We start from the raw sequence: 20,846 nt of genomic DNA, 5'->3' as shown, positions 1-20,846 counted from the left end.
AAAGTCTCTGTGGTCACGCTCCGGCTGCTTCTGTACGTTCAGCTTCCACAGAAAAGCTCCTCGCTATTTAAAACTCTTCCTGTTGTTGTGCTTCAGTTCTGGGCGGAGAATCAGTCGTTGATTGCCGTGGGGGAGAGAGACACAAAGCTGCTTTTGTGTTTATTGTTTTCCATTAAAAACCTTATAAAAGGCTGCTGACTCCCTGTGGTAAAACCACTTGTAACGCGGGACAAACCGCTGTGTGAGGACACGAGTGGAGGCCGTTGGAGGAGATGTTTTTTATTTACAGCACAGTAAAGTGAGAGAGTCGGCGAAGGGGGGTTCTTGTCTGCAGGGCTCATGTGTTCATCACATGCAGTGTAAACCCCCACAAAAGGACATTTTATGATACGCCTCTGACTGTTTCTAGGGCCAAAGGCTAATTTCATATCAGTGAGTTGTCCAAAAACTATTAAAATGGTTCTTCATGGTTCTTCCTCACCAACAATGGGAGGCCTGTCTTTTTCCAAAAACCAGCGCCAGGAGCTGAGAACGGCCATCACTGTTTACAGGCTCTGAAGGAAGAAAGAGTCGACTGGTCTCTGATCTGGTTCCACTGCTCCACCAGCTTCTCTCTGCTCACAGCAACATCTGGAGCTGGTTGTTGTGTTTTGTTGCTTTTAGTGTCTAGATGGGATTTGTGCTTAATAACACATAAAATCACCTTTCACTGCGCCTCATCTTTTCCTAAGTGGATAACATTTGATTTTATGATGTGTCATTGAGAAAGTTCATCAGAGTCCTGAGTCCTGCTGCGCGTCAACCTCCTGGCCTCTTCTCTCCGACTGTCCCCAGGTGTGATGCTGAGGTCTGAGCGGAAAGTCCTGAGCGCTGAGTTTCCTGCAGCTTTGGTTCGCTGCTATTGTAAACACTGACCCGTGTGTGTGTGTGTGTGTGTTTGCTCTGTTGTCGAGTCGCGCTGCTGTTTACCAAACCTCTCCTGTACACACACTGATTCAATTCACCGCTGATTGTTTTGTGCTGTTTCTGGGACTACCTGAAATGTATGAACTGCCGGCGTTTTTCCATTACACAGACTGAAGGTATCGATGCAAATCTGCTGTGATGAAACGTGAATCCTCCAGCTCTTTATCTGAGAGATGTTTTAGATGTTTTCTCTCTGGGCCATTTTTGCAGCTGTATATTTATTATCAGTGAAGCAATGTCCTTCCTGCACTGCAAGAAAAGGACAAACAGGAACATGTTTTTGTCGAGTACACACATTCACACATTAACTATTCATTCTATAAAACACAGGGGCTTTAAAAGTGCAATCTGTCAATCACACCTGTCAATCACACCTGCTAATCACATCTATCAGTCACACCTGTCACTCCCACCTATGAATCACACCTGCTAATCACACCTGTCAATCACACCTGCTAATCACGTCAGTCACACCTGCTAATCATGTCAGTCACACCTGTCACTCCCACCTATGAATCACACCTGCTAATCACACCTGTCAATCACACCTGCTAATCACGTCAGTCACACCTGCTAATCATGTCAGTCACACCTGTCAATCCCACCTATGAATCACACCTGCAAATCCCACCTGTCAATCACACTGGCTAATCACATGTCAGTCACACCTGTCACTCCCACCTATGAATCACCCCTGCTAATCCCACCTGTCAGTCACACCTGCTAATCCCACCTGTCAGTCACACCTGCTAATCACATCTGTCAGTCACATCTGATAATCCCACCTGTCAGTCACACCTGCTAATCACGTCAGTCACACCTGCTAATCACTTCAGTCACACCTGTTAATCATCCTGTCAGTCACACCTGTTAATCATCCTGTCAGTCACACCTGCTAATCCCACCTGTCAGTCACACCTGCTAATCCCACCTGTCAGTCACACCTGCTAATCACATCTGTCAGTCACATCTGATAATCCCACCTGTCAGTCACACCTGCTAATCACGTCAGTCACACCTGTTAATCATCCTGTCAGTCACACCTGTTAATCATCCTGTCAGTCACACCTGCTAATCATCCTGTGAGTCACACCTGCTAATCACACCTGTCAATCACACCTGTCAATTACACCTGTCAGTCACACCTGGCAATCCCACCTGTTAATCATCCTGTCACTCACACCTCCATGTTGGTACTGCCATTCCAGCTTCCTCGTGTTACTAGTTAAACTGGGAGAATCAACTTCCTTTTGGGGCCAAATTCCTGTTATATTACACTTGAGCTGAAGACTTGGTTTAGGGTTGAACTCCAATGTGAAATGATTGTAACATCCTCTGAAGTGATGGAAACACACCTGTGTGTGAGCTGTTTTCCATGTTCGATGATTTTCTGGTGATACTTTGTGTTCTCCTCCTCCTCTTCCTCAGGTGGAGGACGAAGCAGAACCTGGACTACTGTTTCCTGATGATGTACGCTCAGTCTAAAGGAACGTACTACGTCCAGGTAGGAAATAAATGACTGACCTGTAAACCCTGTTTGTCTCCTGTACAATAGTGTTTACTGTACAGTTACAGTGGTACCAGGTAACAGCAGAAGGTTTTATATATATATGTTTGTTAAAAGAAGCAAAATGGCCAACGGAAAAAAATCACCAATAACAGCAAAAAGACATACATGACATACATGTTTTTGGACTGTGGAAGGAAACCGGAGTACCTGGAGAAAACCCACATAGAAAGGTCCCCACTGGGTTTCAAACCAGGAACGTTCTTGCTGTGAGGCAACAGTGAGAACCACTAAATCACCGTGCCGCCCCAGTTTCTGAGGACGTGACTAAAATAAGTGCAGAGACTTTCAGCCTCAGCTGACAGTTTCATCTGAGACAGGGCTGATGTCACCGCACTGAATCCAACAAAGCAGGACAGCCATTCAAACGAAAAGCATCTGGGATGTAACTGCTGCTGTGTGAAGCTGATGAAACTGTTGCATTGTGGGTAGACTGACAGCGACGTTAATGGAGGCGTCTCTGTGGCTTTAGATGGTCTTTGTTCCTTGTACAGATGAAAAGAAGAAGGAGACGGCAGAGTCTGTCCTCCTGTTTCCCCGGTGTCTGACGGAAAAACGTCTTTTAACCTGAAGAACAGGCGACAAGCTTCTCATTCCTTATTCTTATTTTAAAAACGACTTAAACAGACCATTCTGGGGTCCACACACACACAAAACAAAATGAATAAATAAAATATGAACAAGCCAAACATAAGCGTCAGAAAACACGTTTAAGATGAGTCAGGTTTTGTTTTATCAGCAGGAATTATCCTTCTGGTCTGACTCTTCCTTCGCTCAGCCACAGAGAAGAGGCTGATAACAGATGAAGACAGGTGATACCAGTGTTCTCGACCTGCTGTGAACGTTGCTGCTGAAAAGCATCTAATGACGCCTGAATTCCCCGAACCGAGCAGCGTTTCCTGCGCTCTCTGACAAAAACCGTTCCCAGGAAGATCTCTGTGATTTTCAGTCGGGGAATCGAGGGGTGATGTGGATCTGTTGTGATCTGCAGCCTTGTCCTTGAGCGCAGCTGGAGCCGAACTGGGTTATTTTCCAGTTATTTCCCAGCAATGGAGCCATCTCACCGCCACCATCTCTGCTGAGACTGAGCCAGCCCCGTGTGTTGTGGGAGGGGGTTGACCCCCCTGAGACAAGGTGTTTATCAGGAGCACTGTACTGAAGTACAAGTACTCCAGAACATCTCACAGGTTCTGCTGCTTTTCAGGTTCTATGTTCTTTACTCCACCTTTGGATTCTTGTAATAAATTGACTCCGTTGGTTTAATGTTTAAGAACTTTGCTTAAATAAAGTTATCGAGCGTCCGTGTGTCCTCTGGTTCATGTGGTTTTTCATTTGTTCATTTAACCTGAAACTGTTTAAAAATATTAATTAGATTTTCTGCTTCTGTCGTCAGGAGGTCTCACTCTGACCAGAAAGGCCAGCGCTCTTACAGTTTAATAAAACACATCTCAGACACACTGCTATGAGTGCTGGATGAACAAATGATGAATGGCATTTCTCTCTCTCTCTCTCTCTCTCTCTCTCTCTCTCTCTCTCAGCTAGAGGACGACATAGTCGCTCGTCCAAACTACTTCACCACCATGAAGAACTTTGCGTTGCAGCAGCCGTCGGAGGAGTGGATGATCCTGGAGTTTTCTCAGCTCGGCTTCATCGGTGAGTCGCTACGGCAGCATTGTCTGCGTTTACCATCACAACAACAACAGTAATGATTATCCTCATTTCCATAATGAGCAGAGAGGCTGGGTATCTGCCATCCTGGAGGAACACTGTTAGACTGTCTCAGGGAACCGGGGAAACCTCTAATCAGAAAGCAGAATGTCAGGTCTCTTCAGGTCGGAGGCTGCAGACAAAACTAACTAAAACGAATCCTACTGTGAGGTTTGCTGTTGGTTTGTATTTCCTGTTACATGTCATAGTACTGAAAAGTACAAAAGTATGAGCAGCAGCGTCTGATGGAGCCAAACTGGAAGGAACATATGGGAACCAACTGAGCACAAATCACATTGTTGTTCTTCACATTTCAGTTCAGTCTGTGCATGGTGGCAGTTTAGGAGCTCAGGGGGTTCACACCTGGTCCATGTCCCTGACTGACATGGATGGGAAGGAACAGACACACAAACTGCAGATCTGACTGAACATGTGGGGATTAAGGTGTTTACTGTGAACTGTTTGAGCTTCACCTCCTCCATTTATCTGAACCAGACCAGGGAACAGGAGTAAATGCAGCTCTGGTGGTTCAGGACAGAAGCTGGTGACCACGTGTATGTTTGTGTGTTTTTGGAGACACACAAACGAGGCGTTTCTAATTAACCTCGAGACAGGGAGCTTCAACATCTGCATCATATGTGTGAAACGTGCACGTGTCTAGGAAACCGAGCAGGTTTAAGTTTGTAAACCATCATTGGAGACATATGAGAGCTCAGCAGGACTGAGCCCACTCAGACGCCAGCGTGTTCACCTGCACTGTGCTGCAGCTTTGTCATGGACATGTAGACACTGTGGTGACGCAGCAGTTTGTGCACCTGACAGCAAATATCCTCCTCTCACAGAAATACACTCAAAGTGTGTGTGTTTCTGTTGGGAGGCTCCAGTCTGTCCACACACACACACACACACACACACACACACACACACACACACACACACACACACACACACACACACACAGACAATTACCCAGCAACATTCATCCCATGAGGCTTTGCAGCTCCACTTATCTCTAATAGGTCCCTGAGCGCCCAGTCCGTCATTACCGAGGTTGGAGCAGAAGAATCAAACGCACCTCACTGATCCCCCAGAGGCTGAACCTCAGTGACAGCAGCCGCACAGAGAAGGTCAAACACTCCGGGTGTCACAGGGAGGCTGTTTGCTTCAGGCAGTCCACTTTCACATCCTTAGCAAACACCGAGCCTGGGCCCAGTTTCCTGTTGGAGGAAACACTCGTAAACTTCTACATTTAATTAGACATGAATTCACGTCCCATGGCAGCATATTGATCCCATCAGTGAGAGAGATCCTTGGACTGGCTGATCAGTAGGTCAGTCCAGTATCTCTGTATTTTCTCATCCTTTGTTCTTCTACAACCAAAGTCCTGCCAACAGCAGCTCCACCTGCAGCTTCTCCTCAGGCATGTTGTGGATCAGAAGCAGCTATAAAGCGTCTGTGGTGTGAAAATGGTTTGTATATCCACAGTACAGGTCTTCCACTTTGCCTTTTTGAATGGCCAATACAGACTACTGCCCCCTGCTGGAGTGGAGAGGTATTTCCTCTCACCAGGCGCAGAACGTACCAGCTGGAGTCCGTGTGGTGCGTTCAATGACACTTTTTAGCCCATCTGAAGGCGACACAACAGTCGGCCTTCGTCACTGCTGGTTCTGGTTCTGTCGGCTCAGTGGCTGTTCTTTGTGCCAATAGAGTGAAAAGAAAAAAACTGAAAGATGTGCAAAAAACCCTCAACTTTAAGTCGATTTTATTTTGTGACAAGTCACAAATCAAAGTTTGTGCTCATTGGGCTGGAAATGATCAGAGACTGATGAAAAAGTTTTTTTTTAGTGAAATTAAAAAGCATCAGGCTGAATCTAAATGAAACTCGGACTTTCGGAGCAAAGCAGGTTTTAATTCCCTCCTACAGTCGGCAGCCTCCATGTTATTAGAAACCATCCAGCCCTTTTGTTTTTCAGCAGCTGCTGGGAACTGATCCTGAGTCTGTTCAGTCTCCGCTCGGGGCGTCGCTTCCCCCAGCAAAAGAAATTAAACACTTTAAGTGTGAATTATTGATCGTACTAACTGCAGTGGAGAAAACAATCAATTATGTCATTATGTGTGTGATATTGTCCCTCGGGGTCGGAAACCAGCTGACTGTTTATCAGGGGCTGCTTTTGTTGTAAGGACCTATGACGACCACGTGCTCCGGCAACGAACTGTGGGCCTCAGATGAACAGGGGGGTTGGTGTGTGAGGCTGATGAAACTGTTGCATTATGGGTCATCTGGCAGTGTGAAGGCGGAGTGTGTGTGTGTCTGTGTGTGTGTGTGTGTGTGTGTGTGTTGCTCTGCACCTTCATCACACACTTTTTGTTCTTTGTTAAGAGAAAAACTGTCTGACAGCAGAAACTACAGACACAACACAAACAGAAAATACACAACTACAGACAGATACAACACAAACACAAAATACACAACTACAGACAGCTACAACACAAACACAAAATACACAACTACAGACAGTTACAACACAAACACAAAATACACAACTACAGACAGATACAACACAAACACAAAATACACAACTACAGACAGATACAACACAAACACAAAATACACAACTACAGACAGTTACAACACAAACACAAAATACACAACTACAGACAGCTACAACACAAACACAAAATACACAACTACAGACAGTTACAACACAAACACAAAATACACAACTACAGACAGTTACAACACAAACACAAAATACACAACTACAGACAGATACAACACAAACACAAAATACACAACTACAGACAGATACAACACAAACACAAAATACACAACTACAGACAGATACAACACAAACACAAAATACACAACTACAGACAGATACAACACAAACACAAAATACACAACTACAGACAGATACAACACAAACACAAAATACAAAATTACAGACAGACACAACACAAACAGAAAATACCCAACTACAGACAGATACAACACAAACAGAAAATACACAACTACAGACAGATACAACACAAACACAAAATACACAACTACAGACAGATACAACACAAACACAAAATACACAACTACAGACAGACACAACACAAACACTAAATACAACACAAACACTAAATACACAACTACAGACAGATACAACACAAACACTAAATACACAACAAACACTAAATACACAACTACAGACAGATACAACACAAACACTAAATACAACACAAACACAAAATACACAACTACAGACAGATACAACACAAACACAAAATACACAACTACAGACAGATACAACACAAACACAAAATACACAACTACAGACAGACACAACACAAACACTAAATACACAACTACAGACAGATACAACACAAACACTAAATACACAACTACAGACAGATACAACACAAACACAAAATACACAACTACAGACAGACACAACACAAACACTAAATACAAAACTACAGACAGATACAACACAAACACAAAATACACAACTACAGACAGATACAACACAAACACAAAATACACAACTACAGACAGATACAACACAAACACTAAATACAAAATTACAGACAGATACAACACAAACACAAAATACAAAATTACAGACAGACACAACACAAACACAAAATACACAACTACAGACAGATACAACACAAACACAAAATACACAACTACAGACAGATACAACACAAACACAAAATACAAAACTACAGACAGATACAACACAAACACAAAATACACAACTACAGACAGATACAACACAAACGGAAAATACACAACTACAGACAGATACAATACAAACAGAAAATACAAAATTACAGACAGATACAACACAAACACAAAATACACAACTACAGACAGACACAACACAAACACTAAATACACAACAAACACAAAATACACAACTACAGACAGATACAACACAAACACAAAATACACAACTACAGACAGATACAACACAAACACAAAATACACAACTACAGACAGATACAACACAAACACAAAATACTATTACACTATAATACTACTAATAATACTATAATTTCACCATGATTTAAAATGCTCTGATCTGACCCAGGGTTTTACTCGGGACCTTAATGAAGAAGCAATTAGGACCTGAGAACCACAAGAGCAGCAACTCTTGATTTACTCTTCATCTCATGTTCCCTCTGAGGAGGAGGAGGAGGTGCCAGACGTCCTGTCTGTCCTAACATGGTTGTATACCTCCCTGCTCCTCTCTCCTGTTTCACTTTCCACCCACACAGTTACAGAGCTGCTGATACATGAAGCCCAGTAATAACGGAACAGTAACGGTTCAGATATAATCCTGGTTGTGTGTTTTCTGTTCTGATTGACTGAGAGATGAACGAGCTCCAGTTGATTTCATCCTGTCCCTGCTCTGCCACTCGGGCCCAGGGTGGAGGTGACTGCAGCAGCCTCATGTCTCAGCTGTATGGATGCCGAGTTTGTGTCTTTGTTCTATTGTCTTGTCTCCCCTCCGCCCTCCTCCCAGGCCTCCTTCCGCTCCTGGTTTCTGACCTGAGGAATCCTCCCGACCCCGAGTCGCCTGCGAGCAGCGGCTGCTGCAGTAAATTCATCAGGGTGATGCTGACTCACTGAATTAAATCAGACGGAGCGGAGAGCTCCAGCGCTGCAGGCTGCTGCTCTAATTCACCTCTTTACATTTGGCTTTTGCTTTGCTAAGTTTAGCTTCAGCCTCGTTTGTGTCTGTGGGGTTTTTAATTCTGTCGTCCCGCTGAACATCCGGCCCTCTGGAGGCTGACACGTCCAAACCGATCAGGGTGGCCCAGAGGGGGCAGGAGGAGAGCTCAGCCCTCTGCTGACCCTGTTTCTTGTTTGGGTCCAGAGAGAGGAGATCCCTCAGCTGAGCAGCAGAAACAGGCTGAAGCACCAGCACAAGCTGGAGTTTCTTCATTTTCGTCACACACCGTTAAATATCTGCTTTGACTGAAAAGTCAACAGTACCACAAGGCTGTGGACACACTGTAAGAACTGAAGGAAAGAAGACAACTACGACTCCCAGGATGCAATTCAACAAGAACCATCCAATCACAGAGCTTTGTTCCATATCAGACAGCAGCCTCCTCTGAGTGTTTCCAGATCAAGAGACTTATTCTTTTCTCCATGTTGTCCAGTGATTTGTCGTTTTTTAATGTGTGATCTCAATACCTGAAGGTGAATCCACCCAAACACAGCTGAGTGGGAGGCTGTTCCCAGACCAGGTACTAGACTATGCAGTGAACTGTGTTCCTCTCTGACAGGAAAGATGTTTAAGTCCATGGACCTGTCGCTCATCGTGGAGTTCATGCTGATGTTCTACAAAGACAAACCCATCGACTGGCTGCTGGACCACATCATGTGGGTCAAGGTCTGCAACCCTGAGAAGGATGCGGTGAGTTGCTCGGATTTTCTCCACATCAACAGAAACAATACACAGATGAGGTGGATGTGACTGTCCCCCTGCACAGCAGATACTGTGTCCTGTTTATCTAAAGTTTCATCTGGTTTTACCAGACAGAGAGATCAATTTCTCTCTTTCATTTGGTAAAGATCAAACTGAGACAGGCAGCAGTGAAACTCACATTCTTTATACACCTTATATACTTCTAATTTGAAGTACTTTCCATACTGCTGGGTAGCTGACGTTAACTACCTTATATACTTCTAATTTGAAGTACTTTCCATACTGCTGGGTAGCTGACGTTAACTACCTTATATACTTCTAATTTGAAGTACTTTCCATACCGCTGGGTAGCTGACGTTAACTACCTTATATACTTCTAATTTGAAGTACTTTATATACCGCTGGGTAGCTGATGTTAACTACCTTATATACTTCTAATTTGAAGTACTTTATATACCGCTGGGTAGCTGACGTTAACTACCTTATATACTTCTAATTTGAAGTACTTTATATACCGCTGGGTAGCTGACGTTAACTACCTTATATACTTCTAATTTGAAGTACTTTATATACCGCTGGGTAGCTGATGTTAACTACCTTATATACTTCTAATTTGAAGTACTTTATATACTGCTGGGTAGCTGACGTTAACTACCTTATATACTTCTAATTTGAAGTACTTTATATACCGCTGGGTAGCTGACGTTAACTACCTTATATACTTCTAATTTGAAGTACTTTATATACCGCTGGGTAGCTGACGTTAACTACCTTATATACTTCTAATTTGAAGTACTTTATATACCGCTGGGTAGCTGACGTTAACTACCTTATATACTTCTAATTTGAAGTACTTTATATACCGCTGGGTAGCTGACGTTAACTACCTTATATACTTCTAATTTGAAGTACTTTCCATACCGCTGGGTAGCTGACGTTAACTACCTTATATACTTCTAATTTGAAGTACTTTATATACCGCTGGGTAGCTGATGTTAACTACCTTATATACTTCTAATTTGAAGTACTTTATATACAGCTGGGTAGGTGATGTTAACTACCTTATATACTTCTAATTTGAAGTACTTTCCATACCGCTGGGTAGCTGATGTTAACTACCTTATATACTTCTAATTTGAAGTACTTTATATACCGCTGGGTAGCTGATGTTAACTACCTTATATACTTCTAATTTGAAGTACTTTCCATACTGCTGGGTAGCTGACATTAACTACCTTATATACTTCTAATTTGAAGTACTTTCCATACTGCTGGGTATCTTGGGAGTTTCCCACCAGGGATCAATAAAGTTTGATGATCAGTCTGTATTTTGTTGGATCCATCTGATTATGAAAAGGAACTAAAGTTATCAGATAAATGTAGAGCAGGAAAAAGTACAAGGTTTGACTCTGACATGTAGTGAAGTCCAAGGATGAAGCAGTACAAAGTGGAAATCCTTAGGTAAAGTACAAATACCTCAGACTTGTACTTCAGGTTGTGTATCCTGAGTAACCTTGTAAAAACTGAGGTTGGGAATCGGTGCAGCTTTAAACTTAGCAGAAATGCTAAGCAGAAATCAGTTTCCTGAAATGAAAGTTTTCTTCCAGCTGGAGTCTGACTCTGTTTCTGTGACTGTTTGTGTCTCCCCATCAGAAACACTGTGACAGGCAGAAAGCCAACCTGAGGATTCGCTTCAAACCGTCTCTCTTCCAACACGTTGGCACCCACTCGTCTCTGGCTGGGAAAATACAGAAACTCAAGGTAATGGCTGTACTGAGTCTGTGTACTTCTGTAAATAATGAAGTACAACAGGGTGACGACACTGCGGGTCAGTCAATGGCAGATGAAAATATTTATACAGTTGAGACACTTGATGATTAATCTAAAACTGACTTTTACAAACTGCCATCAGTAAAAAATATGAATCTAATACTTTGCAGCAGACCCTTAGGGGCCGATCCTGGCAGCCCAGCTCTGTGTGCGGCTCTTTAGCTGCTCGGCCGCTGATTCTGCTGAAAATACACCAGTAAAATGTGTGAACTCTTCTTTTAGATGGGATTTTATGGCTCACAGTGCAGGATGAAATGTGGAAAACTCAATGTATATTTCAGGTATTGGGGCTGTGGCTACTCTCTGCTTATTGCTCTTTAATTACACAATAAGAAAACTGCAGTTTGGTTTTGCAGTACTGGACATTAAAGGTTCCCAGTATTTATTAGTACCATTTGTTTTCAAGGCCCAGTTGTTCCTCCTTGTTCCCCATAGTCTTGTTTTCCTCGACTGTACCTGCAAATAAGTTCCAGTAGGACCCAGTGAGTATTTTATCGGGGCGTGATTCATACAGTAAAAGATAAAAATCAGTCTGGATTAGAAAATGGGATATTCCTACAGTCTTCTCTGCACACTTGTTTGGTGTTACATGCTGTCAGAGCAGAGCGACTCCTGTGCTGGTTTTCAGAAATGATTTCTGTGTTTTAGCTTTTACAGCAGCAGCACAGTGGGTGTACTGGTCAGCCGTCAGCAGGAAAGTGCAGAGTTTAGTGAATTTGAAACGGGCCGAAGGTGCAATCGAAGTACAGCCCAGGACCCAGGGGAGATGAAGATTGAAGGCCTCTGCAGTCGCGGGCTCAGACACGAGCGGCAGTATCTCAGAACTGTGGCAGCTTTGGCTCCTGCAGCTCAGGGCTGAACGCCGAGGCTTAATGCCTCTGATTACTGGGGTAGAGCGATGGATATTAGCCCCCCTGACTGGTGCTGCAATCTGGTCCAATCAATTGGTTATTGATCCAGCTGTCCCAGGCCAGCAGGGTCCTTGATGTGGGGATTGAACCACAGTAAAGATGGAGGCTAAACACAGCGATTACCCTCCAACCTGAAATGTTCACTGAGGTTTAGTAAGAAAATCAGCGCTGAGGTTTGACTTAAATGAAAAGAACCAAAGTAGAAGTGGGGCTGATTTCTCTGTAGACGGTCTTGTTGTAACAGAGTTAGGTCAAGGGACGTAGCCCAGATTTTTCACTTCAAAACACAAAACCTATACACAAGAAGTCGGCGCTGCTGAAATCCATCTGTGAGCTGTCAGCAGTGCAAACACAGGCTGGTGTTAAAGCCTCACATTGTTTGACTGCACAGTTTTTAGTTGAGACCTGCGCCGTTCAACAGCAGCACAAACTCATTTTATTATTTAGATTATTTTATAACTAGTTACTGACTCTAGCAAATAAAACACAGTCAAGATTTGGTTGTTTGGAAAATGTTCTAACTAGTAACAAAACCAAACACCTTCATGCTGATCGATTCTTCTGTATTTCCCTCCTCACATCCACTTGGATCAGTCACGTCAAGGAAAATTCTGGATCTTATGTGAAGAGACTTGAAGGTGGCCCCTCAGTGAAGAACGAACTGAGGTCTGGAAGTGCATCAGAAGTGCACAAACAGTGACGCGATGCTCTGTTAGCGTCTCAGACTGAAGCCAAACTGGGTTAGTCACTGAGGCTGCCAGTGATACCAGGCTGGCGGCGGTCTGGAGTGACTAACCGTTGATGTTATCACTGCACAGCTGTGTCATCTCTTCTTGGTGTTGTAGAGTAACAGAGATGCAGGAGACAGAAACACAACAAAACACAACTCCACCATATCTGAATCCACTTCTCAGAATTAGCCTTTAAATCAGCAACGTTTTGTTCCAGGACAAGGACTTTGGGAAACAGACCCTCCACAAGGGCCACGCCAACCCACTGGCTGAGGTGACGACCAGCCTGAAGACCTACCAGCACTTCACCCTGGAGAAAGCCTACCTGGGGGAGGACTTCTTCTGGGCCTTCACCCCCGTGGCGGGGGATTTCATACGAATACGTTTCTTCACACCTGTCCGTATTGAGAGGTTGGTACCAGGGAGTGTAAAAGTCCACAGGCTAACAGGTTACAGGGTACTGGGTCTGCCAGAGGACCACAGGGGGCTGCAGGGATTACTATAAGTTGGTGGTTGGACCAGGACTCTGCAGGATTCTAAGGGCTACTAGAACCCTACAGAGTAGTTGTAAGGTTCTTGGGGGGGAGCACTCTTTACACCAGAACATTACAGGGTACTAGAGGGAACCAGGATTTATAGGGTGGTGGGCGTACTAGGGTATGTACAAGGAAGTAGTGGAAAGTACTTTTCTGCTACTGCTGCTACTTCTGTTACTACCACTGCTCTTTATCCTTCAGGTATTTCTTCCGGAGTGGGAACATCGAACATCCAGGGGACAAACTCTTCAACACATCTGTGGAGGTTCTGCCTTTTGATGTGAGTCTTGAAATCTATTTGGTTCCAGACACTGGACCAGTCACCGAACTTGGGTTGGTTTTTGCATGTTTGTCAATCATTTCTGACTGAGATAAACCAGATTCCCCTCAAAATAGATTTATCTTTAATAACAGCTCAGAAGGTTCTGTATCAGGTGACCAAATCTCAGTACTTTAACACACACATCTTAGAACAAGTGGTTCCTGGATATCAAGGCAGAGTGGTGGACCCTCACAGCAGGACAGTGAGAGGAAGAGCAGCTCCTGTGGAGATCGGCCTGTGTGGACGAGACAGAGGCAAATACAGACAGATAAAAAAAATCCACTGACACTTAGAGGAAGCTGAGCTCACACAGGGATGCAGGGAGGACCAGGAGGATGGAGGCAGTTTCCACGGTAACTCTGACCAGGAGAAGAGAGGATGGAGATGATGGCAAGGGTTCATGGGAAAGGAGGGTGTTTACTGATAGTCTTGCCCAGAGCCTGTACAGAGCCACACTGGTGTCTTCAAGGTCGTGTACACAAAACACAGCTTATCTGTGGTGACTCCCATGAAGTTTCCCACGTCCATCTCATGTATAAATGTTGTTGCAGAGAAAAGTGAATTGTTCTTTCTTCCTTTCTCACTTTGTTGACTGAACCTGGGTGACCTGTAATCATTACAGGAGACTTCTGACTGCATTTTCTTTAAGTTTCACTTATGTGTGTGTGTGTGTGTGTGTGTGTGTGTGTGTGTGTGTTTTCCAGAACATTCAGGCAGAGAAGGAGGCTTTAACAGAAGGGAGGGAGAAAACACCAAAGTACCAGCGGACAGAAGACGGATTCATCAGAATAGGTGAGACACCAAAGTCCCTTCACACAGTCAATGTACTCACAGAAATACCACAGTCAGTGCTGGAAAGTAACTCGACTCAAGTACTGTACTTCAGGCCATTTCTGAGGTATTTGTACTTTATCTGAGTATTTCCACTTTGTCCTACTTCATCCTTGGACTTCACTACATGTCAGAGTTAAACCTTGGACTTTTTCCTGCTCTACATTTATCTGGTAACTTTAGTTCCTTTTCAGGATCAGATGGATCCAACAAAATACAGACTGATCATCAAACTTTATTGATCCCTGGTGGGAAATTCCCAAGATACCCAGCAGTATGGAAAGTACTTCAAATTAGAAGTATATAAGGTAGTTAACGTCAGCTACCCAGCAGTATGGAAAGTACTTCAAATTAGAAGTATATAAGGTAGTTAACGTCAGCTACCCAGCAGTATGGAAAGTACTTCAAATTAGAAGTATATAAGGTAGTTAACGTCAGCTACCCAGCAGTATGGAAAGTACTTCAAATTAGAAGTATATAAGGTAGTTAACGTCAGCTACCCAGCAGTATGGAAAGTACTTCAAATTAGAAGTATATAAGGTAGTTAACGTCAGCTACCCAGCAGTATGGAAAGTACTTCAAATTAGAAGTATATAAGGTAGTTAAGGTCAGCTACCCAGCGGTATATAAAGTACTTCAAATTAGAAGTATATAAGGTAGTTAACATCAGCTACCCGGCGGTATATAAAGTACTTCAAATTAGAAGTATATAAGGTAGTTAACGTCAGCTACCCAGCGGTATATAAAGTACTTCAAATTAGAAGTATATAAGGTAGTTAACGTCAGCTACCCAGCGGTATATAAAGTACTTCAAATTAGAAGTATATAAGGTAGTTAACGTCAGCTACCCAGCGGTATATAAAGTACTTCAAATTAGAAGTATATAAGGTAGTTAACGTCAGCTACCCAGCAGTATGGAAAGTACTTCAAATTAGAAGTATATAAGGTAGTTAACGTCAGCTACCCGGCGGTATATAAAGTACTTCAAATTAGAAGTATATAAGGTAGTTAACGTCAGCTACCCAGCGGTATATAAAGTACTTCAAATTAGAAGTATATAAGGTAGTTAACGTCAGCTACCCAGCGGTATATAAAGTACTTCAAATTAGAAGTATATAAGGTAGTTAACGTCAGCTACCCAGCGGTATATAAAGTACTTCAAATTAGAAGTATATAAGGTAGTTAACGTCAGCTACCCGGCGGTATATAAAGTACTTCAAATTAGAAGTATATAAGGTAGTTAACGTCAGCTACCCGGCGGTATATAAAGTACTTCAAATTAGAAGTATATAAGGTAGTTAACATCAGCTACCCGGCGGTATATAAAGTACTTCAAATTAGAAGTATATAAGGTAGTTAACGTCAGCTACCCGGCGGTATATAAAGTACTTCAAATTAGAAGTATATAAGGTAGTTAACGTCAGCTACCCAGCGGTATATAAAGTACTTCAAATTAGAAGTATATGAGGTAGTTAACGTCAGCTACCCAGCGGTATATAAAGTACTTCAAATTAGAAGTATATAAGGTAGTTAACATCAGCTACCCAGCGGTATATAAAGTACTTCAAATTAGAAGTATATAAGGTAGTTAACGTCAGCTACCCAGCGGTATATAAAGTACTTCAAATTAGAAGTATATAAGGTAGTTAACGTCAGCTACCCAGCGGTATATAAAGTACTTCAAATTAGAAGTATATAAGGTAGTTAACGTCAGCTACCCAGCAGTATGGAAAGTACTTCAAATTAGAAGTATATAAGGTAGTTAACGTCAGCTACCCGGCGGTATATAAAGTACTTCAAATTAGAAGTATATAAGGTAGTTAACATCAGCTACCCAGCGGTATATAAAGTACTTCAAATTAGAAGTATATAAGGTAGTTAACGTCAGCTACCCAGCGGTATATAAAGTACTTCAAATTAGAAGTATATAAGGTAGTTAACGTCAGCTACCCAGCGGTATATAAAGTACTTCAAATTAGAAGTATATAAGGTAGTTAACGTCAGCTACCCAGCAGTATGGAAAGTACTTCAAATTAGAAGTATATAAGGTAGTTAACGTCAGCTACCCAGCGGTATATAAAGTACTTCAAATTAGAAGTATATAAGGTAGTTAACATCAGCTACCCAGCGGTATATAAAGTACTTCAAATTAGAAGTATATAAGGTAGTTAACGTCAGCTACCCAGCGGTATATAAAGTACTTCAAATTAGAAGTATATAAGGTAGTTAACATCAGCTACCCAGCGGTATATAAAGTACTTCAAATTAGAAGTATATAAGGTAGTTAACGTCAGCTACCCAGCGGTATATAAAGTACTTCAAATTAGAAGTATATAAGGTAGTTAACGTCAGCTACCCAGCGGTATATAAAGTACTTCAAATTAGAAGTATATAAGGTAGTTAACGTCAGCTACCCGGCGGTATATAAAGTACTTCAAATTAGAAGTATATAAGGTAGTTAACATCAGCTACCCGGCGGTATATAAAGTACTTCAAATTAGAAGTATATAAGGTAGTTAACGTCAGCTACCCGGCGGTATATAAAGTACTTCAAATTAGAAGTATATAAGGTAGTTAACGTCAGCTACCCAGCGGTATATAAAGTACTTCAAATTAGAAGTATATGAGGTAGTTAACGTCAGCTACCCAGCGGTATATAAAGTACTTCAAATTAGAAGTATATAAGGTAGTTAACATCAGCTACCCAGCGGTATATAAAGTACTTCAAATTAGAAGTATATAAGGTAGTTAACGTCAGCTACCCAGCGGTATATAAAGTACTTCAAATTAGAAGTATATAAGGTAGTTAACATCAGCTACCCGGCGGTATATAAAGTACTTCAAATTAGAAGTATATAAGGTAGTTAACGTCAGCTACCCGGCGGTATATAAAGTACTTCAAATTAGAAGTATATAAGGTAGTTAACGTCAGCTACCCAGCGGTATATAAAGTACTTCAAATTAGAAGTATATAAGGTAGTTAACGTCAGCTACCCAGCGGTATATAAAGTACTTCAAATTAGAAGTATATAAGGTAGTTAACATCAGCTACCCGGCGGTATATAAAGTACTTCAAATTAGAAGTATATAAGGTAGTTAACGTCAGCTACCCGGCGGTATATAAAGTACTTCAAATTAGAAGTATATAAGGTAGTTAACGTCAGCTACCCAGCGGTATATAAAGTACTTCAAATTAAAAGTATATAAGGTAGTTAACGTCAGCTACCCAGCGGTATATAAAGTACTTCAAATTAGAAGTATATAAGGTAGTTAACGTCAGCTACCCAGCGGTATATAAAGTACTTCAAATTAGAAGTATATAAGGTAGTTAACGTCAGCTACCCAGCAGTATATAAAGTACTTCAAATTAAAAGTATATAAGGTAGTTAACGTCAGCTACCCAGCAGTATGGAAAGTACTTCAAATTAGAAGTATATAAGGTAGTTAACGTCAGCTACCCAGCGGTATATAAAGTACTTCAAATTAGAAGTATATAAGGTAGTTAACGTCAGCTACCCAGCGGTATATAAAGTACTTCAAATTAGAAGTATATAAGGTAGTTAACGTCAGCTACCCAGCGGTATATAAAGTACTTCAAATTAGAAGTATATAAGGTAGTTAACGTCAGCTACCCGGCGGTATATAAAGTACTTCAAATTAGAAGTATATAAGGTAGTTAACGTCAGCTACCCGGCGGTATATAAAGTACTTCAAATTAGAAGTATATAAGGTAGTCAACGTCAGCTACCCAGCGGTATATAAAGTACTTCAAATTAGAAGTATATAAGGTAGTTAACGTCAGCTACCCAGCGGTATATAAAGTACTTCAAATTAGAAGTATATAAGGTAGTTAACGTCAGCTACCCAGCAGTATATAAAGTACTTCAAATTAGAAGTATATAAGGTAGTCAACGTCAGCTACCCAGCAGTATATAAAGTACTTCAAATTAGAAGTATATAAGGTAGTCAACGTCAGCTACCCAGCAGTATATAAAGTACTTCAAATTAAAAGTATATAAGGTAGTTAACGTCAGCTACCCAGCAGTATATAAAGTACTTCAAATTAAAAGTATATAAGGTAGTTAACGTCAGCTACCCAGCGGTATATAAAGTACTTCAAATTAAAAGTATATAAGGTAGTTAACGTCAGCTACCCAGCAGTATATAAAGTACTTCAAATTAAAAGTATATAAGGTAGTTAACGTCAGCTACCCAGCGGTATATAAAGTACTCTGAAACCTTGACGTTGTGTGACAGGTGTGGGAGCAGTAGTACTGGTTGTAAACCTGTGTGTTTGCAGACGTGTCTCTGGTGCTTCTCAGCAGTTTGACTTGTTATTTCATCTTCTGGACGTTTGTGTAGCTCTGATCAGCTGTTCCCTGTTAACATCTGCAGCACTGAGATAAACAGACAAACAGCTACTGACTCCTGCAGTGCTGCCTGGTGCATGAGTTTACATCCAAATGAAGGAATAACATGGTCACAGACTGTGGATAGAAACCAATGAGAGTCAAATCCTTAAAGTACTTGCAGAACTAAGAAAAGCATCAGGGTTTAGTCATAGTCATTTTATTGTTTCTGTTCAGACGAACAGATTTCTGCAGGATTTATTCTAACCTGAAAGAAATAACGAAGGTGTTCTGACCTGCTGACTAATATACTGTAAACACAGCAGAATGAAATAACAGACAAACTGCTCAGGCTGATGCTGTAAAACATGAGGATGTGGTCTGAAGACTCGAGGTGAGTCTGGGTTTGGATTAGGAGAGGGAGCCTCACAGAACAGGAGGGTGACTGACCTGACATCATAAATTACCAGCAGCTCTTTATCCCCTTCATCAATTTTTCAGATGCATTGGTCGATCGATCTGACTGGCTCTTCTTCTACACTCTATTAATTTCATCGTGCTGCCTTCAGGCGTCCTGCTTCTGCAGTGAATCCTGAAATTGTCAGTGGACAAAAGAGGACGGAGTTACTGTCATATTTCACTGACCAGCTCTTCTGTCATTGGAAACAGAGTAATGTTATTTTATCACCAGAAGAAGATGAAAGTAGGTCAGAAAATAGACGGCAAGAAGTAGAGGGGCCTCCCATTGTTGGTGAGGAAGAACCATGTGAGCCAGGTCAGCGGTCTGGCTCCCTGCTGTGTTTTTAATAGTTTTTGGACAACAACGGATGTCTATGGCACAGACCCATAAGCTGAACCAGGTTCTGGATTCACACACATTTTGCCACATTCATTGTTGCCGTCAGTCTCTGGATGGGGTTTGGACTCAGTGACACAGACACAGAATCACTGGCTGATCCTTGAAGCTCCTGCAGTGAAAAAAGCCTGTGAGCTGTTTTTGGAACCGACAGAATCACGTTTATTTACCTTCGAGTTGGTGACAACATCATTAGTTACAACTTCAGCTGGACCTGGACTCTGGTTTATTCCTGGCACCACTTTATTCCTGACCTCAGCACATTTGTTGTTCAGCATCCTTCACCCTCTGAGCTTTCGCTGTCATGAGACGCCATGTTCCATCAGACTTTGTCTTCCTCTTCTTCTGCCCCATTTTGAACCGAACTCTCAGTGACCCTTTCAGAAATAAAATCGCTGCCCAGAGACTGAACGTCTGCGTTATTCTAACCTCTGCTTTTATTTTCTTCATCATCGGTCTCTGCGTGATCTCAGACAGCAGCACATGTCGCTGGATATTGAATGAGAGGATAATACCCAGAGAAATAACGGATAATACACTGAGATAAATAACCCCCCCCCCTCCAGACACTGCTCTTTGTTGGGATTATGGTCACACTTGTACCTGGAAGCATCACAGCCAGCACCATAATCCCAGTGGATAAACCCTGAGGCCTGTGGCCGTGCTGACACACACACACACACACACACACACACACACACACACACACACACACACACACACACACACACACACACACACACACACACACACACACACACATCAGCCCACACTGACACACAGAACCTCCAGAACCCCACAGGTTCAT

General features: G+C 42.3%; 1 protein-coding gene across 1 annotated transcript in view; it reads left to right on the top strand.

Moving 5' to 3' along the window:
* mgat4b (alpha-1,3-mannosyl-glycoprotein 4-beta-N-acetylglucosaminyltransferase B) overlaps positions 1-20,846 on the top strand; it is a 63,004-nt gene that overhangs the window by 39,507 nt on the left and 2,651 nt on the right. Inside the window, exons 7-13 of the mRNA XM_026329660.1 lie at positions 2,395-2,470; positions 4,072-4,186; positions 9,530-9,660; positions 11,326-11,433; positions 13,362-13,555; positions 13,882-13,960; positions 14,707-14,794. Of these exons, the coding sequence (XP_026185445.1) occupies positions 2,395-2,470; positions 4,072-4,186; positions 9,530-9,660; positions 11,326-11,433; positions 13,362-13,555; positions 13,882-13,960; positions 14,707-14,794 (791 nt within the window). The remainder of the gene's footprint in view (positions 1-2,394; positions 2,471-4,071; positions 4,187-9,529; positions 9,661-11,325; positions 11,434-13,361; positions 13,556-13,881; positions 13,961-14,706; positions 14,795-20,846) is intronic.

Source organism: Mastacembelus armatus, chromosome 10 (genome assembly GCF_900324485.2).
Source record: "Mastacembelus armatus chromosome 10, fMasArm1.2, whole genome shotgun sequence".
Taxonomy (NCBI): Eukaryota; Metazoa; Chordata; class Actinopteri; order Synbranchiformes; family Mastacembelidae; genus Mastacembelus; species Mastacembelus armatus.
Note: the sequence above shows the minus strand (reverse complement) of the source record. Positions and strands in the feature narration are given on the sequence as shown.